This window comes from Marmota monax, unplaced genomic scaffold (genome assembly GCF_021218885.2).
Source record: "Marmota monax isolate L192 unplaced genomic scaffold, Marmota_monax_Labrador192_F-V1.1 WCK01_AAM20220418_F8-fsc00014, whole genome shotgun sequence".
NCBI lineage: Eukaryota > Metazoa > Chordata > Mammalia > Rodentia > Sciuridae > Marmota > Marmota monax.
This window is the reverse complement of record NW_026695222.1, coordinates 16,243,472-16,270,300: the sequence shown is the minus strand read 5'-3', so window position 1 is coordinate 16,270,300 and position 26,829 is coordinate 16,243,472. Positions and strand designations below refer to the sequence as shown.

At 38.1% G+C, this 26,829-nt stretch overlaps 1 protein-coding gene across 2 annotated transcripts in view; it reads left to right on the top strand.

Moving 5' to 3' along the window:
* The first annotated feature begins 8,931 nt into the window (after positions 1-8,931).
* Positions 8,932-26,829, top strand: part of LOC124085602 (ubiquinol-cytochrome-c reductase complex assembly factor 1) — a 92,277-nt gene continuing 74,379 nt past the window's right edge. Inside the window, exons 1-4 of one of the 2 annotated variants that reach the window (XM_046433416.2) lie at positions 8,932-9,083; positions 16,433-16,537; positions 23,456-23,551; positions 25,962-26,069. In XM_046433416.2, the coding sequence (XP_046289372.1) occupies positions 9,060-9,083; positions 16,433-16,537; positions 23,456-23,551; positions 25,962-26,069 (333 nt within the window). In that variant the 5' untranslated portion in view covers positions 8,932-9,059. The remainder of the gene's footprint in view (positions 9,084-16,432; positions 16,538-23,455; positions 23,552-25,961; positions 26,070-26,829) is intronic. The other variant, XM_046433415.2, reaches the window with a different exon arrangement.

The window sequence follows — 26,829 nt, the reverse complement described above, 5'->3', positions numbered from 1 at the left end:
TGGGTCCCAGGGTTACAAGAGAATCAAGTTCTCTAGGGCTTGGGACACACAACCTTGGGAAGTCTCTCGGACTTCATTCTGGCTTCCTAGCACGTTCTTTCGGTCTGAATATAGATGTGAGGACGCATCATAGGGAAGGGTCCGCCATGTATGCTTCGGAATCAAGCAGATTTGAGTTCTAGTTCTGGTTCCACTTTTCAGTTGAGTGACCATGGGCAAGTTATTTAACATCTATGAGCCTCAGTTTCCCTATTTGTAAAAGAAAGATAATAATTTACTTGGCCTGAGAGTCAAGACAGGGAATATTTATTAGTTCCATCAATCTTTGAGCCAATCATTTATTCATTAATCAATGAATATTATTAGGGTTCTACTGTGAGCCAGACACTGTGTTGAGTATTGGGATAACAACCACCCTACAATTGTTTGTGTTTATCAAGAGCTTGCTGTATGCCAGGTATTTGTGCTTAGCACCTTACAGGAATTTTCTTACTTTGCAATGATCTTGTCCTCAGAGTCCAAGCATAAATGGTAAGGAAAATATAAATCCCAAAGGATGTTAGAACAGAATAGGCTGAATCCTATGAAATGAAATAAAACAGGAAAAATGTTAAATTATCCATCTTAATTCATGAACCTAACTGCACAAACACAGGATGTGAAAAAATGTGCTTTTACAATTTCAAATGGCAAAGAAATGGTGTTACAGGTAGATGTGAACTCAGTGGAGTTAACTAAATAAAATATGGCTGCCTAAATGCCACAGATGTGAGTTTCAGGGCTGTAGTATGCTTGCCTGGCATGCATGAAGCCCTGAGTTTGATTCCCAGCACTACACAAAAAGAACAATGATAATAATAAAAAGACATGTAGAGTACAAACCCAATATAACTGTTCATTGATTTTCTGACTTCTTCACCTAAGCCTTAGCAGAAGGGAGAAAGGATATGATAGCAAGAGGTCTAGAAATAATATCTAGGGCTGGGAATGTGGCTCAAGCTGTAGCGCGCTTGCCTGGCATGCGTGCGGCCCGGGTTCAATCCTCAGCACCACATACAAACAAAGAGGTTGTGTCTGCCGAAAACTAAAAAAAAAAAAAATATTTAAAAAATAGAAATAATATCTGATATTATCTATGAGATATTATTTCTTTAGCTGCAGGAACTATAGATAGAGATATAGGGGAGGAGGAGGAGGAGGAGGAGGAGGAAAGGGAAGGTACCAGCAGCTTAGAGGAAACATAATCACAACCTTCAGAAATTGAAGGACTACTGTAGATAATAGACATGATCAGTTTTTGTGCATCCAGAGAACAAATCTGTGCACAAGAAGGCTTAGAGCCAATTATTGTCATGTGTTGTGCAGTTCCTGGCACCAGGCACTGTGTTACATGCTTTTAATCATTAATTCCTGCAACCACCCCATGAGATAGCTGCTATACTCTCCATTTTACACATGAGTTACTATACTATACTGCTCCCTGAACAGATTTCAGATGAATTTAAAGGAGAGATTTTTAAGTCTAAAGATGAAATAGGCAAAATACCAAGTTTTCTATGGTCAAAATGAGCTTGGAATAATTACCTAGGAAACTGGAGAAGGGATTAGATCATAGTTTAGGGGAAGAGAAAGTGGCAGTACAGGAGAGGAAGTTGACTAGATAAACACTAAGGGTTCTCTCAATCCAGCACATTGAACATAAGTCAGAACTCTGGGGTCATACTGTATGAAAGAAAATTCCAGCCTTGCTCCTTACTATCTGCTTGACCTTGGGCAAGGTCACACATTTCTTTCCTCAAATATAAAATGTGGACAAAAATACTCTCGATGTTGTAAATATATATCTAACATATGTATACAATCCTTTTTAATGATGTCTGGCCTATAGTAAGCATGAATAAATCTTAGTCACAATTATTATGATTAATCATTATTTTTCTGTGATGCTGGGGATTTTAAAATGGGCCTCAACACATCCTAGGCAAGCACTGTACCATGGAACTATGCTTCCACCCGATCTACAATTGTTGATAATGGGAGAATCAAGATTTTCAAACTTGAAATGTTAAATAATAAAATAAGAAGTAAAGAACAATGAAAAAAATATATATGATAATTTAACTCAGGTAAATAAGAGAGGGTCCTGAAGATTGAATAAAATTTGGTTGGGGGTTGAAGGAAGACATTTGCAGCATACAGACTATGTGAGCAAATGAATAACAGTGAGTCTCCAAAGTGGGGCAGGCATATCCTCCCTAAAATCACACCATGTTGGTGAGTGGTTCCACTGACTCTGAGGGATGGACTCAGCAAGGGATTTCCAAGTCCCCCAGGTATGAGCACTTGAGGCTGTCTACTTGACTCCTGAGAGGTTCTCACTTGGAGAACAGAGAAAACCAAGTAGCCAGGGCCTCAAAGATCAATCACACCACTAGAGAGATGGTGAGGAAGGAGAATAGTAAAAATTGGTACCAAGACTTCAGGATACACAGAATAAATTTTGGACACTCAGATTATGTTCATATGGGAAAAATGATTGTTGAAAAATCTTTAAACATCATATTCTCTCTTCTCTTAGCAAGCTTAACATGGCCATTTTCCCCACTCCAGTATCAAAACGGTATCTTTGATTGAGGTCCATACAAGTAGTTGGCTTGCATGTAAGGGCCATGTTGCAAGGAAAACATTTGTTTTTAAACAACAGAATCATAGTCAGCTTTGGAGACGTGAAAGAGGAAGGAATAAAGACCAGCTGTAGGAATAGTAGATTCATGCTCCCATTTCAAAAACACATAATAAAATTTACCATCTTAATAATTTGTAAGTGTACAGTCAGTACTGTTAACTATATTCATGTTTGTTGTGCAATAGATTTCTAAAGTTTTTTCATCTTGTAAAACTGAATAATAACTCCTCACTTCTCTCACCTCCTAGTCCCTGGCAACTACTGTTCTATTTTACATATAAGTGAATCATAAGGTATTTCTTTTTTTTAAAAATGTTTCCCCTAAGAAATAAAGTAAGTTAAATGGGTATTAATATGACTTTATTGTTTTTGTAGACTGAATAAAACAGTCTTCAAAAGAAACCTGCAGTCTAGTTGTACAAATGGACATGTAAATAAATAATTTCCATTTAAAGTGCCAGAAGCTGGGCATAGTGGCATAACCTGTAGCTATAGCCACTTGAGAGGCCAAGGGGGAGGATCACTTGAGTCCAAGAGTTTGAGGCCAGCCGCCAGCCTGGGAAACACTGTGAGACCTCATCTCAAAAAAAAAAAAAGTGCAATGAGGAGGTTGTAGGGGTAGCTCAGTGGTATATGCACAAGACCTTGAGTTCACTTCCAAGCACAGCAAAAAAACAAAAAACAAAAAACAACAACAACAAAAACCCACCACTCCTACAAATATATATACACATATATGAAAATGTTAAGGCTGGGACTGGGGCTCACCTCACCAGTAGGGCACTTGCCTAGCATGTGTGAGGCACTGGGTTCGATTCTCAGCACTGCATATAAACAAACAAACAAATAAAAGATCTATCAACAACTAAAAATATATTTAAAAAAAGGAAAATTAAAAAAAAAATATTTAGAGGGGCTGGGGTTGTGGCTCAGCGGTAGAGCACTCGCCTAGCACAGGCGAGGCCCTGAGTTCAATCCTCAGCACCACATAAAAATAAATAAGTAAAATAAAGGTATTGTGTCCAACTACAACCAAAAAATAAATATTTAAAAAAATATATCGGGGCTGGGGATGTGGCTCAAGCGATAGCGCTCTCGCCTGGCATGCATGCGGCCCGGGTTGGATCCTCAGCTCCACATACAAACAAAGATGTTGTGTCCGCCGAGAACTAAAAACTAAATATTAAAAAATTCTCTCTCTCTCTTCTTAAAAAGAAAAAAAAAAGCAATATTTTTTTGGGGCTGGGGATGTGGCTCAAGCGGTAGCCGCTTGCCTGGCATGCGTGCGGCCCGGGTTCGATCCTCAGCACCACATACAAACAAAAATGTTGTGTCCGCCGAGAAATAAAAAAAATAAATATTAAAAATTCTCTCTCTCTCCCTCCCTCTCTCACTCTATCTTTTTTTTTTTTTTTAAGAGAGAGTGAGAGATGGATGGAGAGAGAGAGAGAGAGAATTTTTTTTTTTTAATATTTATTTTTTAGTTTTCGGCGGACACAACATTTTTTGTCTGTATGTGGTGCTGAGGATCGAACCCGGGCCGCACGCATGCCAGGCGAGCGCGCTACCGCTTGAGCCACATCCCCAGCCCCATCTCACTCTATCTTTTAAAAAATAAATAAATAAACAAATAAATATATCTAGAAGAAAATTTTGACTTTAGAGAGGGTAGAAAGAGCTAGGATTCAAAATGGTGGGTAAAAAGTACTTTAGCCTTGGGCTGGAGATAGGGCTCAGTTTTGTAGCATTTTGCTTAGCATGTGCAAGGCCCTGGGTTTGATCCTCAGCAACACACACACACACACACACACACACACACACAAAATTCTTTAGCTTTATCTGTAATATAAAGCTAGTCTTTGGAAAAAAAATGTAATCATACAACACCTATTAATTTAAAATTAATAGATTAAAATTTAAAAAGTGAAGAGTGTTTGAATTTTACTAGGGCTTCAATTTTCTTTTTCTTCTTTTTTTAAAAAAACTTTTTAGTTGTTGATGGACCTTTTTTTCTTTATTTATATGCGATGCTTAGAATTGAACCCCCACACACTGCTAGGCAAGTGCTCTACCACTGAGCCACAACCAACCCCAGCCCAGTACCTCCATTTTCCCGACTCTTTTACTTTTTATTTATTTATTTATTTTTAAGCAGGGAGCCAATCTAAGCATCTTAAAATATATATATATATATATATATATATATATATATATATATATATATATATTTATTTTATGTGGTGCTGAGTATCAAACCCAGTGCCTCACAGGTGCTAGGCAAGAGCTTTACCACTGAGCCACAACTCCAGCCTCTGACCCCTTTATTTTTATTCTCTGTTGAACTTTAAACTTTTACTACTCTTCTAAATTACAGTTCCATACCATCTGCATTCTTTTGAATAGGAAAACTCTCTCCCCTATCCCAGTTCACAGAGAAAAATCAAAGCCATCAGAAAGGAAATTACATATCAACCTTTTTTCTAGCCTCCAACATTTAGTCCATCATCTCTTGTGCATATTACTGAAATACGTTTATTTGTATATGCTGTGGTTTGGATATGTCTCTCAAAGATTCATGTATTGGAAGCTTGGTCTCGAGGGTGGCAGTATTGGGAGATGATTTGGAACTTTTGAAATGTGAGGCCTACTGGGAGGTCCTTAGGTCAATTGGGAATTCTGCCACTGGGAAGTGATAAAAGTTGTTCTCAAAACAGTGCTGTTATATAGTCTGAATCTGTTCCCTCCTGGCTTTCTCTGGCTTCCCTTTGGCAATGTGATTGCTTGTATCCACACTTGATCCTGCATGTGTTCCTGTCTTTGCCATCACTTTGATGTGACACAGCCAAGAGGGCCCTCATTAGAACTGAGTCAATGCCTGCTAGCACCATGTCCTTGAGCTTCCAAAAACAGGAGCTAAATATACCTATTTTCTTTACCCAAGTTAGTTTGCTTCAGGTATTTCACTATAGCAATGAAAAAAACTGATAAAATAAAGCAGTTTTTGTGTCACTTTGCTTCTTTAATTTGATTAACTAGAATGCTTCTTTTATTCCTCTTTTAATATGCAGTGAAAGTTGTCCTAATTTATGTATAGAAGCACTACATCATTGGTTTCTAATATTGTACATGCAAGTTACCCATTGTGTATAGAAAGTATTTTCATTTAGGCTTATAAAATCCTTCAAATGGAAGATTAATGGGCAACATCTTTATATTTTGTATAAAAACAAAAACAAGGTCTGGGGATGTGGCTCAAGCGGTAGCATGTTCGCCTGGCATGCATGCGGCCTGGGTTCGATCCTCAGCACCATATACAAACAAAGATGTTGTGTCCGCTGGAAACTAAAAATAAATAAATAAATATTAATGATCTCTCTCTCTCTCTTTTAAAAAAAAACCACAAAAAAACAAAAAACAAAAACAATTTTATGCACTAAAAATAAAAAACATTTCTCACCTCAGGATTCTTATCTTAGAATCTTCCTTCCCTCTCTAACCTCCCAATATTTGCATGTGTTTAGACACTTAGACCAATAGAGAGAATGGAATAGAGACCCCAGAAATAAATCCATATTTTTATAGTCAACTGAGATGGGATCTTGCCATGCTGCCCAGGATGGTCTTAAACTTGTGGGCTTAAATCATCCTCCTGCTTCAGTCTCCTGAGTAGCTGGGACTATGGCATATACCACCATGGATGGCTTCTTTTCTTTCTTTCTTTCTTTTTTTTGAGGTGCTGGGAATTGAAACTAAGGCTTGCGCATGCTAGGTAAAGGCGCTACCATTGAACTACATGCCCCACTCCCTGTCAAGTGATCTTTAATAGGGATGCCAAGAACACAAAATGGGGAAAGAACAGTTACTTCAATAAATGGTGTTGGGACAATGGGATATCCACAAGCAGAAGAATGAAATTAGACCCTTATCTCACACCACATACAAAAATCAACTCACAATGATACAGTGCTTATCTAACATGAACTGTACCATGTTAGACAAGACATAAATATCAAAGCCGAAACTTTAGAAGGGGAAATCTCCATGACATTTATTTTTTCTATTTGAGAGAGTCTTGCTAAGTTGCTGAGGCTGCCTTTGAAGTAGTGATCCTCCTGCCTCAGCCTCCTGAGTCACTGGGATTACAGGCAAGCAACACTGCTCCTGGCTTATCTAAAACACTTTTTCACAGCAAAGGAAAAAAAATCAGAATAAAGAAACTACCCAAAGGGCTGGGGATGTGGCTCAAGCGGTAGCGCTCTCGCCTGGCATGCGTGCAGCCCGGGTTCGATCCTCAGCACCACATACAAACAAAGATGTTGTGTCCGCCGAAAACTAAAAAATAAATATTAAAAAATTATAAAAACAAAGAAACTACCCATGGAATGTAAGTAAATATTCTCAAACTATACATCTGATGAGGGATTAATATCCAAAATATATAAGGAACTCAAATAATTCAATAGGGGTGGCTGATAAGAATTAAAAGGGAGGTCAAAAGTCCCCAAATTAAGTATAATAGAGCAAATGAACAGGGATTCAGCCAGCAGAAACAAGGATGCCCTGGAGCTGGAGAGCTTGATGAGGACCTGACATCCCATCACTTGTCATCCTTCCTGATCCTCTGCATGATCCTCACCACTCTCAAACTCTACGGCCTCTTCTGGACCCTGGTGAGAGCCGCAACTTCTCCCTATGACCCTCTCCTCAACTGGTCATCCACTCCATGCCAGGAAAAGCCTGCCTTGGTTCTGGACCTGATCACCCCGGTCTAAGTGAGTGCGCATCTGCTGGACATAAAGCCTAAGGCTTGAGACTTTTGAACTAAGTGTGCAGAGGGAATGTCTGTCATTAGCCTGTCATGATTAAGTGTGTTTTGCAATGCCTAGAATTAATCTAGAATTGTTTGCTGTGAATTGATTATGTCTATTGCAGTGCCTAGCATTAAGGAGATCAGTGGAAGCGCGTGGACATTCTTTATTTCTCCCCTTGACTGCATATGTCACAATTTTGCCCCCTCGCTACAACCAGGAAGATTTTTTATTAAGAGAAATAAGCCAGGCACAGAAAGGCAAATACAAAATGATCTCACTTATATGTGAAGTCTAAAAAAGTTGACTCATAGAAGTGGAGAGTAGAATGGTGGTTACCAAGGATTTTTGAAAATAGACAGCTCATAGAGAAGAATACAAATGACCAGCAGGCATATAAAAGTGTTTATGTTGGGGAGACAGATACTGGTCAAAGGATTCAAAATTCTAGTTAGATAGAAAGAAAGTTCAAGACAGCTAAGTAGGGCATAGAGGCTGAGGCAGGAAGATTGCAAGTTCAAGGCCAGCCTTAGTAACTCAGCAGGACCTTATTTAAAAAAAAAAAAAAGGACTGGGAGAGTAGTTCAGTGGTAGATCACCCCCTGGATTCAATTGCCAATACCACACACACACACACACACACACACACACAAGTTCAAGAGATCTACTGAACAACATGGTGATTATAGAGAATAACAGTATATCATATTCTTGAAAATCACTTAGAAAGTAGATTTTAAGTGTTTTCACCACAAAAAATGTTAGGTAATACATAAGTTAATAGACATTCCATATTGTATGCATATTTCAAAACATCAATAAATTCATTCTGTGCCTCATTTTAACCTGTCCTCAAATTCCTTCTTTGCGACGACATCAAGGACTCTCCAGGTCTCAGTTGAGGTCCACCTCCTTCTGGGCGACCTCCTCAGGACCCTTGTCAGTTCCTTTGACCAGCTTCTTCTTGTCCTTTAGATATTATCTTATATGTCACTTCCTCAGTTTATTTTTTCCTCCATAGCACTTACCCACAGTTTCTATTTTTGACAAGACTTTCCTAAACTTCCCTTATCAGTTAGGAAATCCAGGAAGCCAATGCCCAGTGCCTCACACGTGCTAGCCAAGCGCTCTACCACCGAGCTGCAACCCCAGCCCCAATCAATGTCCTGTTCTGTCCCGTCCCCATGGAAAGGGAGAGCTCCTGCTGGTGACTCAGTCTGGAGGGGAATGGCTCTGGCCCGGGGTTGCTGAGGCGTGAGGCTGGGGAGCTGGTAGAGGAGAGGGCTGCGAAAAGCCGGGGTCCATGAGGCGGCGTGGGGGAGGGCTTGAGCCACTGTGACGTGGAACCGAGAAAGGAGAGACCCGAGGCGGCGGCGCGCGCTGGGCCCGACAGCCACGTGCACAGCCACCGGGTAGAAGCAAGCGCGAGCGTCGCCCCTGTGCGCCTGCGCCGCGGCTGCCTGTCTCCCTCCCGTAAGAAAAAAAAACCCTGAACGTAGTGAAGTGGTGGTGGCAGCGGGGATTCCGGAAGGCCACCCTTCACCCGGAAATGGTTGTTGAGGAACATGGCGTTGCTGGTGCGAGTCCTTGTGAGTGCAGGAGCAGTTTTCTGTGGTGGCCTGCCGGGTCTCCGGCTTGGAATCGGGGAGGGCGGGGCGGGAGGAGGTGGAAGGACGTGCACGAGGGGAGCCTGTGCTGTAGCGTGGCTGCGTGGCCGCCTTTCCGCGGGGAAACTGAGGCAGCTCTCCACTTCTCCCTACCCCTGGTTTGGGCTGCGCTTTTCCCTCTTTCAAGGAGGGGGAGAGTGACGGTGGACCTTTATTTGAGGAGGTTTGCTTTTCCTCGGGCACCACTTCCACTCAGGGAGAGGAGCGCCCAGGGGCACTGACTAGAGTTGCGGAAGACCTGAGTTCTAGTCCCTGTCACAGATGCTCAAGTGTGACCTTGGCAAAACACTTTCGGGCTTAAAAGTCCCCATGTGAAAAATGGACACTTGTCTCTTTACAGTCCTTTTATATTCCGAGGTTCTCTGAGTTTTTTTTTTTTTTTTTTAGAGACCCTAATCAATTCTTAAGTATAAAGTTGACTGAAGATTTTGAGGTTGAAAGCTGCACGAAAACCCGGGCCATATCTGTCGTTTTCACTTTGCTTAGCATAGTGTCTGGCACATACAATAGAGACTTTTTTGCATGAGTGAATGAAGTAAAGACTACTAAACTCGTTTTTTAAAAAATATTTTTATTATTTGTTGATGGATCTTTATTTATTTATTTACAAGAGAATCGAATCCAGTGCCTCACACATGTTTGGTAAGAGCTCTATCACTGAGCCATAACCCCAGCTCAAGACTGCTAAGCTCTTTGGTACCTATATGGGAAGCTACTGCACCTTTTGAGACTTATTTCCAATCCTCTTGAGATTCACTCTAGCATACTCTGACATTTAGAAATTAAGGGTGGAAGAAAGTGGCAGCAGAAAAACAAAAAAAACAACAACAACAACAACAAAAAAAACGTTTCCAGGATACAGAGTTTAATTCCTAATTGTAGAGGAATGGGACAGTTAATTTTAGAAAGTCTTTAAAAAACTGGGTCAAGCACACTGTCTTTCATAACAGACATCGCCTATTCCTGCCTCTGGCTATCTTTTGAATTGTTATTTTACACTTGCAGTTTTAATATTTTAATATATGGCTTACAATATATGACTGCAATTTTGCATCTAAAATTTCTTGCCAGCCTAACAAAGTGCTATACCCTTATACAGCAGCAGCTCAGTGAATATTTGAGGAATAGTTCCTGTAACTTATAGGAAGATTTATTTGGTGAATTAATTGTTGATGCCAAAAAAGGAATTGATTCAGATCTGAGGACATCTGGGGAAATGGCAGCTAGTATGTTCTAAATTATTTATTTACTTTTGGTAGTCTTGTGAATTGACTCCAATGTTTAGCACATGCTGGGCAAGTGCTCTACCCCTGAGCTACACCCCCAGCTCTAAATTATTTGTTTTGTTTTTGCACTGGGGATTGAACTCAGGGGGCCACATCCCCAGCCCTATTTTGTATTTAGAGACAGGGTCTCATTGAGTTGCTTAGCGCCTTGCCAGTGCTGAGGCTGACTTTGAACTGGTGATTCTCCTGTCTCAGCCTACCAAGCCACTGGGATTACAGGCATGCACCACTGCACCTGATTAATTATTTGGTTTTTAAGATGGATATTTTGGGGAAAAAGATGAAAAGTTTATTAGGCAATCAAGATGAGTTGAACACCTTGATTTGTCTTGGAAGTTAGTGGCTACCCCAGCTATCCTATATATTCTTTTAAAAAAATCTTTTTATTTTTCTTGTAGCTGTAGATAGATAGAATGCCTTTATTTTATTTGTTTATTTTTTATGTGGTGCTGAGGATTGAACCCAGTGCCTTATGCATGCTAGGCAAGTCTTGCTGCTGAGCTACTGCCCCCCAGCCTCTTATATAGTCTTGTCCCTGAGCATACTACTTTTTAGATGGTAGCATCCATAGAAACCACCTCTTCACCTCCCCTCTATTAGACTCATCTTTTCCTCCCCCTCCCCCGTTTCTTCTCTTATTATTATTATTATTATTATTTTATTTTTTTTGGTACTGGGGATTGAATCCAGGGGTGCTCTACCACTGAGCTACATCTCCAGCCTTCCTTTTTAAAAATTTTGAGACAAGGTCTTGCTGAATTGCTGAGTCTGGTCTTGAAATTGTGATCCTCCTACCTCAGCCTCCTGAATTGCTGGGATTGCAGGTGTGTGTACCACCATGCCCAGGTTAATTATCTTTTTTTTTTTTTTAGAGATAGAGAGAGAATTTTTTAATATTTATTTTGTAGTTTTTGGCAGACACAACATCTTTGTTTGTCTGTGGTGCTGAGGATCAAACCCGGGCCGCACGCATGCCAGGCGAGCGCCCTACCGCTTGAGCCACATCCCCAGCCCTGGGTTAATTATCTTTTTGATATAGTGAGTGCAAGTTTAGAAAAGGAAAATCTGGGGCTGGGATTGTGGCTCAGTGGTAGAGCACTCGCCTAGCACGGGCAGGACCCGGGTTTGATCCTCAGCACCACATAAAAATAAAGGTGTTGTGTTGTGTCCATCTACACTTAAAAAAATAAATATTAAAAAAAAAAAAGGAAAGGAAAATCCCTTTCACTTTATCGTTTGATTCCCTGAGATGGTCTCTTCCTCCCTGCTGCCTTCTTCTTGGTACTGGGGATTGAACCCTGTGTGGTACTATTGTTGAGCTACATCCCCAGCAACCCCCGCCCCCCCATTTTTTAAAAAATAATAGGAGACTTTTCTTTTTAATTAATTAATAAATTTATTTATTTATTTATATTTTTGTGGTGCTGGGGATTGAACCCAGGGCCTTGTGTATGCAAGGCAAGCACTCTACCAAATGAGCTATATCCCCAGCTGCATCTTAAATTTTATTTTTGTTTATTTTTTTGGTTTTGGGGATTTAATCTAGGGGTACTTAGTCACTCAGCCATATTCCTAGTTCTTTATATTATGAGAAAGGGTCTCACTGAGTTGCTTAGGCTGTCCTTGAACTTGCCATTTTCCTTCCTCAACCCCCTCCCAGCCACCTAGTTGCTGGGATCAAAGGCACCGGCCACCATGCCCCCCCCCCCCATTTAAATTTTATTTTGAGACAGGGTCTCACTAAGTTTTCCAAGCTGACCTTGAATTTTCAGTCCTCTTGCCTCAGCCTTCTTAGTGGCTGGAATCATATGCATCATGGGTGTGCACCATTGAACCTGTTTCTCTAAGGTCTCCTTTTTTTTTTTTTCCTGGTACCAGGGATTGAATCCAGGGGTTCTTAACCACTGAGCCACATTCCCAGCTCTTTTTTTATATTTTATTTAGAGACAGGGTCTCACTGAGTTGCTAAATACCTTGCTAATCTGCTGAGACTGACTTTGAACTTGTGATCCTCCTGCCTCAGCCTCCAGTACCTAGCTATAAGGTCTTCTTTTTTTTTAATATTTACTTTTTAGTTATAGGTGGACATAATATCTTTATTTTATTTTTATGTGGTGCTGAGGATTGAAACCAGTGCCTCACACATGCTAGGCAAGCACTCTACCTCTGAGCCACAACCCAAGCCCTCAAGGTCTTCTTGTAACATGATATGTGATAAAGCAATGAAAATTCCCTGAGGATTAGTTGAAAGTAACTACTTATGGTGGATGTGACCTTGAGCAAGTTCTCTAATCCTCAGATTTTCTTAATCAGTAAGGTTGCTAGGGTTGATTAGACAATCAATTGCTATGTTTAAATGATTCCTTCCCTTTTAAACTCAGCAACTGTTTTGGGTGTTTACTACATTTTAGGAACTACACAAAGCACTGCACGAAAAATCCAAACAATTCAAGTTTATAATCCAATAGGAGAGAGAGAAAACTACTAATAGAATACTTGGAAAGCGATATTAGAAGTTTATACCAGATACAGATAGATGGGAGCAGAATAGAAGGGCACTTGAAGACAGGGAGGAGATGCTTGAAGTAAGTGAGATACTGAGATATGGGAAAAAGCCATAGAGAAAAAGAATTAGTTTATTTTAATGTTAGACAATCAAGGAGCTATAACTAAATCTGTTTGACTGGACTTAGGAGCACTCAGAGAAATGGAAGAGACCTTGAGTGTCATGCTTTAGAGTGTCATGAATTTTATTCTGAAGGCAGAGGGTAGCCTTTGAAGTATTTTAAGCAAGTTTTTACCTTTTTTTTTTTAAGGTTTTTTTAATTCGCTTATTTTTTTCCCTAATTTTTCTAAATTGAGGAATAAACAACACAATAAATTACACTATTTAATTGTACAATTTGATAAGTTTTGACACAGTTTTGATACCTGAAAAGCTGTCACTACCCTAAAAGTAATGAACATATCCATCACTCCCAAGTTTCTCTGTGGTTCTTTGCAGTAAGTTTCTCCTGTTTGTTGTTCCTTTTCCTCCACATCCATAAGTGATCAGGGAAAGACTTGTGTTTATTTTTTCTTCTCCCCAGCACTGAGGATTGAACCCCCAGGACACTATACCATAGAGCTACATTCCAGCCTTTTTTTTTTTTTTTCCAGTTTTTATTTTGAGACAAGATTTCACTAAGTTGCTCAGGCTGGCCTTGAACTTGTGATCTTGCTGGTTCAGCCTCTGGAGTCACTGGGATTATAGGCTGTGTACATAATAAATACTCATTCCCACTACTAGATTTTTCTTTTAATAGATTCCTGCAGCAGTTGTAGATGGGTCAATCAGAGGGGGCTGAGATTAGAGTCCTCAAGTTGGTCTGAAGCCATTTAAGTAATCCTAAATGATGAAGATCTGTACTAAGAGAAGGCTGAGTAAAGGGGAAGGGATGGTCAGGCTGATCAAATAATATGCGTTCTTTGAGAACAAGGCTTTGAGGAGCATCAGCCCCATTCTGGAGTTGACTTTCCCGAGTAGCCTAGATCCTTCTAGTAGATATTGCTATTTAGAAAGCAAATCTGGATGTGTGTGTTCATTGCTATTGGGGTGTCATTGCTTCTATGCCCTATCAGGACATAGGTAGGAAATAATATACATGAACATGTATGCATTTATTTATTATATGTCCATATATTAAACACACCAATTACTCTATATCCAATTCAATCTACCATCACAGGGGTTATTCTACCCTTCTTCCTTGCCATATTTATTAACTCCTTTCTCTCATAGAAACCTGACCCTCCCCCTTAATGTATTTGTTGTTTTGATCATCCTTCCTTTATGTAGTCAATCTTCTGAAAACTTATATTGGGCAAACTCAACAAAGTGGGAGAAGGCTGTGTGTTCAGTAATAATTCTTTTTTTTTTTTTTTAAATGGTGCTGGGGATGGAACCCGGGGCCTTTGGATAGTAGGTACATAGTAGGTAAGTGCTGTACCACTGAACTGCATCCCCAGCTCAATAGTTTTTCAAAGAGTGGGTTAGAGATTCTCTGCTGCTTCAGAATGAAAGTACATTGTAACCTGTAGGAGTTTGTTACAGTAGTTTCTGTGTTTGGACTATGGAATTGATATAGTAACCATGGCATTCAGAATGTAGGTATCACAGGGGGATTATTTAGTAAATATGGTGATTATAATCAGTCTTTATTCATGTATTCTGTATTTGTTAATTATTAGCTGGTTGCTAAATTTTATTTGTAATAACAAAATCAATAATTCAAGTACTTTTAGTCATTTGCAGACATGTACAGGGTGAGAAATTTGAGCCACCAGTATACACTGTTCCCAGCTGAAGTCAAACAAGGCAACACTCTGCCTTCTTATTTCAACTTTGAAACTGTAAAAAGTATCCTTTTAGTGGTCTGTGTAGTACAATGTTTTTCACATTTTGTGCTTTGTTGGTGATATATTTGTTTAAAATGCCCCCAAATGTAATGCTGGAATGTTGTCTAGCATGGCCAAGTATTAGAAGGCTGTGGTGTCCTTTACAAGTGTCAGATATCTAAGTTTTGTTCAGGGGTGAGTTGTAGTGCCATTGGCTGTGAGATTAGTGCTGATGACTGTTAAGCTGGGCACACATAAAACAAAGTTATCTAGTTGATAAAAATTTTGTAACCAGAGGCTTATAGGGATCTAATACTGTCTTTCCCCCAGGAACAGGGATTCAGTATGCTACGTTAAAAATAATATTTTAAGAAAATGGTTCTTGATGCTATGACAGTTTGCGGGGTAAAGGGAAGCCTATATAATTCAGTAAAAAATATTCACAATGATAATAATGCCTGGGTGTGTATTGTTTGATTATCATAGTGCTTTTACAAATGTTCTTGTAGAAAGGAACAGTTAATTACGATTTTAGAACTGTGAGACACTTTAGATAGCATCTGAGTGTTTAAAATTCTAATGCCTTTCTCCATCCCACCCCTACCCCAGGAAAGTGGAGATCAGATTTAGCTTAATACTTAATATTGAACATACTGCATGCTACATTTGTTAGTTTTTTTTTAATCATGAGAAATAGGGATTTAATCTTCATTTTACAGAAAAGATAACCAAGCCCCACATAGGCTGTTAACTAATATGTAGCTTGTGAACAGAGGAACCAAGAAGCATCCCATTGCTTTCTGATTCCAAGTGCTTGGCTTTTTCCACAGTTCGCTATTTTAATCAGTTCTCTACCTAGCTAGGCATGGTGATGCATGCCTATGATCCCAGTGGCTTGGGAGGCTGAGGCAGGAGGATTTTAAGTTCAAGGACAGCCTCAGTAATTTAGGGAGGCCCTGTCTTAAAGTATAAGAAAGGCTGGGGATGTGGCTCAATAGTTAATCGCCCCTGGGTTCAATCTTTGGTACCATAAAACAAAGCAAAACAAACAAAACAACTACAAAACTTACCTATGGCTAGTGTTAAAGCTAGAAGGGACCTTGGAGATAATCCCTTTACCTTTTCATGTGAGCATGGATTCTGGAGTTGGGTTGCCTGGGTTCTAATCCTAAACCTGCTGTTTATTAACCATGTGACAATGGGAAGTTGCTTATTCTATACATATCTTCTTCCTTTTCTGGGTACGTAGTATACAGTATGGAGTAAAAACAATAAACCTAGGTAACTGGGTGGTTATTGGAAGGTTTAAATGTTGGAGTGAAAGTTCTAGCCCTCTACTTATGCCGTTCATTCTTTTGTCAACCAGCCTCTCATCTTCTAAGGGTCATCTCATTAATGTTAACTCAGGTAAAGTTGAAAGGGGCTTATTATAAACACAAAACTTCCTTCTATGACTCAGAAATTTTAAGGGTTTTAGGAACTCTATGCCAGGAATTAGAGATGAAGACCAAATACAAATTTCTTAGTAGATCACAATATCTCAGGTACACTGTGCCTTCTACATATGGAGTCTGATATAGGTTCCTGACAATGTTTTTTTTTTCCTAGAGGAACCAGACTAGCATCTCCCAGTGGATTCCAGTATGCAGCCGATTGCTACCAGTGTCTCCTACCCAAGGACAGTGGAGCCGGGCTCTGTCTGGCACTTCCCAGGTAAGGTTTGTTGTTTCTTTGCTGGATATGAAAACCTAGTGTTTATGTGCAAATGTCATGTATTTACAGATTAGCTAACCAAATTGTGTGATGGAAAAACCTCATGAGACCGCTCTGGGTCTCTCTGTGCAAGCTCAGGACTGATTCCTGGAGTATGGTGTCTTGGGCGTTGCTTCTAAATATCCCAGCAATGGAACTTAGCCTAGGATACCACGTTACAGTCCGATGATTTTTACTGTTGGGGAGCTTTTCCAGATATTCATCATAGAGTTAACTTTTTTCAGTTTCTTTTCGAATACTTTATGCTGCTTTTATTTGGGGTATGAAATGTTCTTCTTCTTTTTCCTTTTTATGAATGTAAAATCCAAAAAACAATTTTTCGAGGCCTTAGTTTACTATTGACTACGTGATTCATTATAATATAGTTAATATTGGACATATTATGAACGGCTTTATTTCTCCTTATTTTTGTTATTCATACAAATACTTTAGTAATAAAGTGAATAAAAGTCACCTATGACTTCACGTCTGAAAACATTGGTATTTTGATCTCCAGTGGTTTTTTTCCTGCCTTTGTTTGTGTGTATATACTAATTTTTTTCCCTTAAGTTCCTTAACAAATATCCACAAAGTTTTATATTCCAGCTTTTCACTTATTAGAGCAGATTTTATGCATGTTATTTAGATAGCCTTTATTTGATATTAAAATTATTCTCCTTTGCCATCATAAGCTTAAACACACACATTTTTTTTTTTTATTTTTATTTATTTTTTGGTGCTGGAGATCTAACCCAAGCCTCATGATACTGGGCAAGTACTCTACCACTGAGCCATATCCCTAGCCCCTATTTTTTCTTATGTTTAATAGGGTGTTCCATTACTCTAGGTACCTCATAAGTGGAATTGTATGTGACTTTTTGAGACTGGCTTACTTCACTTAGTATAATGTCTTTATGGTTCAACCATGTTGTAGCATGTGACAGGATTTATTTTTTGCTTTTAAAGGCTGCATAATATTCCATTGCATATATATCACATTTTTTAATCCATTTGGGTCAGTGAGCATTTGGGTTTCTTCCATCTCATAGTAGTGCTATAGTGAGCTGGGCATGATGGAGCATACCTGTAATTCTAGCTACTCTGCAGATTGAGGCAGGAGGAGTGAAAGTTCAAGACCAGACTGAGCAACTTAGTGTGAGACCTGTCTCAAAATAAAAAATGAAAAAAGAGCTGGGAATGCAGCTCAGTGGAGGAGCACCCTGGGTTCAATATCTAGTACCTCAAACAAAACCCGCTATAGTGAACTATAATATAGTGAGATCTTTTGAATTCTTTTGGATGTATGTCCAGATTGGATTGCTGAGTTAGCTGGATTATATGATAATATGATAATTTTTTATTTGTTTGTTTGTTTGCTGTTGGGGATTAAACCCAGAGGCACTCTACCACTGAGCTAGGTTCCCAGCTGTTATTTTGAGACAAGGTTTTACTGAGCTGCCCAGACTGGCCTCTAATTTGTTAAGGAACTTTTGTTATGTGCCACTGTGCCTAGCTATATATGATTGCTCTATTGATGGTTTCTGATTACAACAGTTATTACTGTGGTGTTTGCCTAGTATTTTCTATTTCCATCATTCTTACATTTATTAACTAGAGGTCTTTTGTAAGGAAGACCTTACAAAAGGTCTGTCAGTTCTTCCCTACTTATTTACTTACTCAATTATTTATGTCAGTATGAACTCATGAATGTTTATTTTCTTCCATGATTTATAATCCATTTTCTAATTAGTTGTTTTATTGATCCATTTGTCACAATATTGGCTAATGAGAACACCTTCAATTTTCTTTCCCCATGCCCTCATCTTTTTTGAATGCTTCCTTATTTCCTTGTACCACAAGATGTTTTAGGTTATATTTTCCCTATTCTAACTCTAGATTCAATCATTTCTTCAAGGAACCTTGGTTCCTTTTAATGGAGAATGGTATTTCTAAATTTTATTCTTCAATAAAATTATCTGGTTGTTAAATGTGCCTGAACCTGTGTTGTTGAACTGTACTCAGGTTTTTTAAGGCAGCTTATTAGAAGGGACAGAACATAGCAATCCTTAATGAACTGTATTTAGTGTCCTAATTTTTAAAATGGGTAAGAAATAGTATTAGCTGAACAAAGTTGTTATGAAATAAGTAAGACATGAAGGTTCTGGGCACATAGGAGAGAAGAGCTTCAGTAGGTTATAATTGCAAGTTTTATTGCTCTGCATTTTCATGTTACTTGTGTGAGTTTTCTCTTTAGGTATGAAATGAACCTCAATTTTTTTTTGTTGTTGTTGTCCTAAAACTACCTTTACCAAGTTGTAACCTCTCCCTTGGTTTTAGTTTCCTCATCTGTGAAGTGAAAAAAGGTTAGACTAGAAGATCACTGAGATTTCTTCCAGCTCAAGTGTTATTCTAAGTTACTCTTTAATTCTTTAGTTGCCTTTTCTCCAAGCTAAACAGACTCAATTCATTTTAACCTTCCACTAGGACCTTTTATTCATCCCTTTGATCATTCCTGTGGTTCTTTTTTGGACCTTCTCCAGGTTATCCCTCTCTTTGAAAAAAAAAATAGAAGAAAAATCCACCTAGTTTTTATTGAATACTGACTACATGCCCAGAATAGTGTTGAGCTTTGGGACAGAAAATAAAAGAGGTGTAAGATGACCTGTGCTCTGGTGGATCTTATAGTTTTGCTAAATTATAAGACACACACACCTCTATGGCATTTAAGAATTGCTTCAGTCTGTTTTTATTTCTCTGTCTCTCATCAAAGAAGTCTCTTGATTTTCAGAACTCCTTTTTTTTTTAAAATTATGTTTTTTGTTGTATATAGACACAACATCTTTATTTATTTTTCTGTGGTGCTGAGGATTGAACACAGTGCCTCATATATGCTAGGCAAGCGCTCTACCACTGAGCTATAATTCCAGCTCCAAGAACTCTTTTGAAAGCAAAAATAAGGGTGAAATTTTAGCTGGGTGTGGTGGCCCACATCTGTAATTCCAGCGACTCAGGAGGCTAAAGCTGGAGGATCAGAAGTTTGAGGCCAGCCTCAGCAAGGCTCTAAGCAACTTAGAAGACCTTGTCTCAAAATAAAAAATAAAAGGGCTGGGGATGTAGCTCAGTGGTAAAGTGCCTCGTGTTCAATTTCCAGTACTAAAGCAGTTAAAAACAGATGAGATCTTACGTTCCTTTTAACCAGGGGCCAACTGCAAAAGAGTTTATCACTGTAGATATCTAGAACAGGTCTTTACTTTTGTTATGTGATGTAGTTTGCACACCCCTTTTATGTTGTTTCATTTGTTTTTAAAAGACGGACAGAAGTGGAGCTTCAGTCTAAATCTCTGACTCTGTATTCTCTTTCCACTGCACCAGGCTTCCTCATTTTTTCTTCTTTATCTTGTCCTTTTCTAGAATGACTCCAGGTTATTCTTTTTCATTTCCAAATTTATATTGTTCACACTGCTTATTTCACATCTTTTTAAGCATTTTTTTTTTACATTTTATTGAGATATAAGTGATAGAAAATGGCACAAGTCATATGCGTATAGCTTAGTGAATTATTACAAAGTAAACGTACCCAGCATCCACATGGAGGAAGAACATTACCTGGACTACAGACGGCCTCCATCCCTTTCTAGTCACTGCCTCCACCAGGGTTAACTAGTCTTCATTTTGAATACTGTAGATTAGTTTGCCTTTGTTTACATACATATAGTATGTAGTTTGTTTGTCTGCTGTCTCTCAGACTTGTTCTAGAAATTCATCCATGTTGTTTTTTTGCAGTTATAGTTTATTAATTCTCATTGTATAGTATTTTATTATATGAATATGCCACAGTTTATTTATCTATTTCATTGATGAATAATTGGGTTGCTTCAATTTGGGGGCTTTTATGAATAATGTTGCTATAATCATTCTTGTTCACATGTTTTAGTGAACATATGTATACATTTCTGTTTGGTAATGAAAGAGAATTGCTGAGTCTTAGAGGTTGTATATACATTCAGTTTAAGTAGATACTGCCAAGTATTTTTCCAAAGTGACTTAACATTTTACACTCCCACCAGCAGTGTCTGAGAGTTCTAGTTGCTCTACGTTCTTGCTAACGCTTGGGTTATATTTGTTTGTTTGTTTGTTTCGTGATGAGTGACAATTTAAAAAGTGATATTCGGTAAACTTTTTCCCTCTTCTTTACAAGATTATGAGTCCTTTGAGAATGAGGATTCTGTCTGTATCCAGAATCCTGCATAAGGACTAGCATATCCTGGGCATTTAATAGAGGTTGGGAGAATGAAGCATATATTATTTGATGAATGTGTAGATAAGATCAGGAAGGAAATAATCAGAAGTAAAAAAGTGTACCAGGTGTAAGATTCATTCACTCAACATATTCGAGGGTTTCCCTTGTGTAATGCACTGTACTTGATTCTAGTGATACCTCGTTCTTACCCTGATGTTTATTTTTTGGTAGTGGTGATTGAGAGTAAACAAACACATGAATAAATATGTAATTATACATTATAGTGAGACCATCAAGGAAATGAACAGACTGATTCTATGACAGAGAATAACAGGTTGAAAGGAACCTGTTTTTAGATAAGGTGTTCAGAGAAAGCCTCTTTGAAAAAAGTGACATTTCAGTATTTCATGTTATCTGTTGTCTTTTAAAAAGTTATTTATTGATGTCCTTTCAATTAAAACAAAAATTGAGGTCTTAAATGGTCAAATGAATCTTTTTGAGAGAGCAAAGGCAAGAGTGGGTAGTGCAAAAAAGTATGTGTGTTTATAGATAAGTATAGGTGTGGGACAGTTAGATGTTGTCCTTGGTACTAAGTACATAGATACTTCAGTAGTTCAGGATAGTGTGAAATGTTTTTACTTATTAATAAAGGAGGTACAAAAATACAGTAGGTGATGGTGCAGCCAGAGAAGAAATCCATTGATTATTCTTAGAGCTGTGGGCCAGAGAAAGATTATACAACCTAATAGAAAGAGAAATTAGTCTGAAGCACAGCTTATTGAAATTATTCTTGGTTGTGTTCTTTGAACTGGTTTAAATGCTTTGCATTCTAGATGGACTGTTGTGTTCTAGATGGACTATTACAATGATGTGTGTGATGTCATGGGAGGTGTTCTGTTTAGTCCCTGTTTTATAAAGCCTGCTTGATACTCAGGAATTAAATAAAACACAAGTGTCCCTGGGACTTACCAGAAGGATTCTGACTAATCTTTTAATATCCTTGTTTGGAAAGAAATGTGAATAGTAATGTTCCACAATTAGAAATTCTATTTTCCTTCATTAAGATTAAAGAGGAAAATCATTTTCATTCCATGTGTCCCATCTCTTCTTGGAATAAACCAGAGTTGAGGGATTAACTCTCTTCCTGCTCCCTCCCCACCCTTTTTTATTGTAAAGGTAATAAAACTTACTGAGGGTTTGGAAACTAGATTCCTAAACTTAGTCACAGTTCTTTTTTCTCCCACCAGTACTGGGGATTGAACCCACAGCTCCATGCATACTAGGCAAGCACTCTACCACCTAGGCACATCCTAGCTATTACCCATAATTCTAATGTAACAAAATGACCCTTTTTCTATGTGTTGCTTCCTAGATTTACCCATATACATTTATGGTTTTGCCTATAATTTCATCCATATTATTAGCATTTTTGTGTTAAAAATAATAATTTCTAATGTAACCATGACTTTGGGTGCTAGAATGGGACAGGGTACATTTTAAGAAATGTACTACTTTGGTGTGACATGTTGTTAGTGGGGGAATTTGTGCGTTATGGGGAAGAGGGCATGTGGGAACTCTGTGCTTCTTGCTGGATTTTGCTGTGAACCTAAAAACTGCTTTAAAAAGCCTGTTAAAAATAGCAGTGGTTACCTGATTATCCATTGAGTGCCTTAGTTTAATTGACTCTCCTCATTGGACTTTCCCCTCAGTTTTCACTCTTGTAAATAATGCTACAATGAAGATCTCTTGCATGTAGTTTTCTCTTTTATGTTTCCAAAACTGTGTATTGTTCTTAATAAAAACAGCAATCTAGTAGAGTTGTAGTGAAGATTAAAGAAGGATAGAAGGATTTTTATATGGCAGTTAGCATAGTACATGGCACATAATAATTATAAATAGTAGCTATTAATTACCAAATTGTTTTCAAATGCAGTGTGAACATAAAAGGAAACCAATTATGGTCTGAACAATGATGTTGATGATGATGTTGGTGATGATGCAAATTTCTGTTTATTGAATATCTATTTTGTGAGAAGCACTTTATATAATTGTCCCCTTTAATCCTTACTGCAATAAATGAGGTTCAGTAAGTTACCCATAGCCACTGAGCTTGTAGGTGACTGAAACAGGTTTTAAATTTAAACTTAATGTCTTTGGGGTTTTTACCTCTGTGTACTGCACAGCTGCTGATATTTAGATACTAAATCTGAGTCAACTTTAGGAAACAGAATTACAATAAGTATCTATAATTAGTATTATATATGTAGTATAATTAGTATAATAGTATAATATTATATATATATATATATATATATATATATATATATATATATATATATATAAAATAAGTGTCTATAATCTATAATTCTGTTTCCTAAAGTTAACTCAGATTTAATTCCATGTTTCCAGGGCTGAATCCTTTTATTTCTTCAAGTATTTATTAAGTATCTATTGAGCACCTACCATGTATGAGACACCATTTCAGGGGCTGATCTTGGGTCCTCTTGGTGATCACATCACCAGGAACTATGTTAAACAGGGTTGGATAGCACCTGTAGTCCTATTTTAAAGCAGTTTTCTCAGATTAACTCTCTAAGTGCATGTTCATTGTTGCTTATATTTGTTTTTTTATATCCCAGTTGCCCCAGATGAGCCAATCCAGAACCTGTGGTGGGTCAGAACAGATTCCTGGAACAGATGTGCAGCAAAGTAGGAATTATCACACCACAAATAAGGTGAGAATTATTAATGTCTTCTATGTTTATGTAGTGCTTTCAGACAGATGTTCTTTTTTAATTATTTATTTATTTTTAGTTGTAGTTGGACACAATATCTTTATTTTATTTTTATGTGGTGCTGAGGATTGAACCTAGGGCCTCACACGTGCTAGGTGAGCACTTTGCCGCTGAGCCACAACCCCAGCCCCCAGATGTTCTTTTATATGTTTGTGTGGTGCTGGGAATTGAACCCAGGGGTACTCTACACTGAGCTACACCCTCAGCCCTTTTTATTTATTTATTTATTTTTATTTTTTTGTACTGGGGACTGAACCTAGGGACATTTAACACTGAGCCACATCCTCAGTCCTTTTTTTGAGATGGTCTTGCTAAGTTGCTGAAACTAGCTTTGAACTTGTGATCCTTCTGCCTCAGCCTCCCAAGTTGCTGGGATTATAGGCATGTGCCACCACACCTGGTCTTTTTTTTTTTTTTAATATTTATTTTTTAGTTGTAGGTGGACACAATACCTTTTTTATTTTGAAATAAGGTCTCACTAAATTGCTGAGGCTGTCCTTGACTTGCAGTCCTCCTGCCTCAGCCATCTGAGTTTCTGGGATTTAGAAGCATGCACCATCATACCTGACCAGATGTTCTTTTTTAAATATTTTTTTAGTTGTAGATAAATATACAGCATGTTTATTTTTGTATGGAGCTGAGGATTGAACCCAGTGCCTTACACATGTGAGGTGGGCACTTTACCACTGACTACAGCCCCAGCCTCCAGATGTTCTTATTTTGATCTCAACAATATCTTTCCTTCTGTGTGGCAAGGAATTTAAGCAAATATAGAAGTGAGGCTTGGGGAGTTGAAATGATTTGCTCAATGTTACAAAGGATGGTAACAAACTGAATTATTTGAACTTCAGCCTTCTAAAATTAGTCCTGTGTTTCTTCACTGTACTGTCTTGTCTGGGAAGCATTTTAGAGGAGAAGATTCTTCATGGATTTTGGACAAATTATTTAACTTTTAGGGTTTTTTTTTTTTTTTAAATTGGTTTAGATAGCCTGCTTTTCTTTGGAGAGCTTAGTATTAGAACAGGTTTTCCTTGGAGTTTATTTTCGAATTGCAATATTTATGTTTTCTATATTTATTGTACTGTTATGGTTTGGGCATTAGATGTCCTCCAGAAGCTTATGTTTGAGACATGCAAGAATATTCAGAGGTGGAATGATTGGGTAATGAGATCCTTAACCCAATTAGTGAATTTATCCCCTGATGGAATTAACTGAGTGGTAACTGAAGGCAGGTAGGTGAGGCTGGAGGTGAGGGGACATACCTTGGAGTATATATTTTGTATCTGGAGAGTAGAGTCTCTCTCTGTCTCCTTGCTGATCATCATGTGAGCCGCTTCTCTTTGCCACACCTTTCTGCCATGATGTTCAGTTTTATCTCCATTCTTGAGGAATAGAGCCAATTATTTGTGGACAGAGACCTCTGAAACCATGAGCCCCCAAATAAACTTTCCTCCTAAAATTATTCTTGTCAGGTCTTTTAGTCACAGTTGCAACAAATTAACTAAAATATGTACTAAGAATATAAGGCTGGGTTCAGTGGCACATGCCTGTAATCCCAGTGGCTCAAGAAGCTGAGGCAGGAGTATCATGAATTCAAAGCCATTCTCAGTAAAAGCAAGGCACTAAACAACTCTAAATAAAATACAAAACATAGGGCTGGGGATGTGGCTCCGTGGTCTAGTGACCCTGAGTTCAATCCCCAGTACCAAAAAAAAAAAAAAAAAAAAAAAAATATATATATATATATATATATATATATATATATATATGAGTTGAAAAACATTGTATTCAGGGTTTACTTTGGTTGACTGTGGTTTTGGATGATTTGCCTGTTTTCAAATAGTATTTTTCTCACTTTTCCTTTTACACACCAGACTGAGGCAGGGGGATCTTGAGTTCAAAGCCAGCCTCAGCTGAAGTGAGGCACTAAGCAACTCAGTGAGACCCTATCTCTAAATAAAATACAAAATAGGGCTGGGGATGTGGCTTAGTGGTTGAGAGCCCCTGAATTCAATCCCTGGTACCCACCCCCAAACCCCACACACAAAAAAATTGAAGGTAAGGCAGGCTCAGTAGCACACACCTGTAATTTCTGTGACTCAGGAGGGAGGCTGAGGCAGGAGGATTGCAAGTTCTAGGCAACTTAGTGAGACCCTCAGTAACTTAGCAAGACTCTGTCTCAAAACAGAAAATAAAAAAGGGCTAGAGATATAGCTTAGTGGTAAAAGTGCCTGTGGGTTCAATCCTCAGTACAAAAAGAAAAAAAAAAAATTGTAGGGAATAAAATGTCTAAGCAATTTTTTTTACAACTTATTTTGGTTTCTTTCTCTTTGGCTATTTGACTAAATAGCTTTCTGCTACCAAGGATTCCCTACAGCCTGTTGAAGAGAAGGTTGGTGCTTTCACGAAGATAATAGAAGCCATGGGATTCACAGGACCATTGAAATACAGTAAATGGGTAATGTCTTCTAAATTCTTCTCATTTTTTTATTTTGGGTTTTGTTCTTTCTCTTTCCCATAGAAGATTTTTTTAAAGCTTGTTTACTCTCATGAAATTCATATGTTGTTTTGATAATTTCTTAGAAATGCACTCCCCACCTCAAGCCCCCACTTCTTAATCAGTGAGACTGAAATGTAGCATGTGGGACTGAAATATTCCTTTTTTAGTTGTAAGCTGCCTTGGAAGCAGCTTACAGTAGCTGGCACCCAGTAAGATTGCACCTTTCAGGCCCTTGCTACATGGTATGCCATGTAGAAGAGTGCAGAGGGTCAGACGGGCGGCATTCTTAAGGAAGCATAAGTCTCCAATGAATTCATTTTTTAAAAAAATTATTTTATTTTCTAATTTGTTCTAATTAGTTATACATGACAGTAGAATGCATTTTGACACATTATACACAAGTGGAATACAACTTCTCATTACTCTGGCTGTACATGATATAGAGTCACACCCTTAGTGTAGGATGAATCCATTTTCATTAAGTGATTTTTTCCCCTAGGTCATTATAGTGACATTCTTTAAAATTTTAGAAAAAGCATCTTTTTTATTAAAATTGACTCCATGACTTTGTTATAATTGACTTCTTGTCAATACTTGACCTAGGACCTTATTTCTTGTACAGTAGTTGCTGTAAATGAATGAGTGTTCTCTCTGTATCAGGTGTATACTGGTTCTTATTTATACCTTTAATCAATTTAGTAATAGAACATTAGTGATT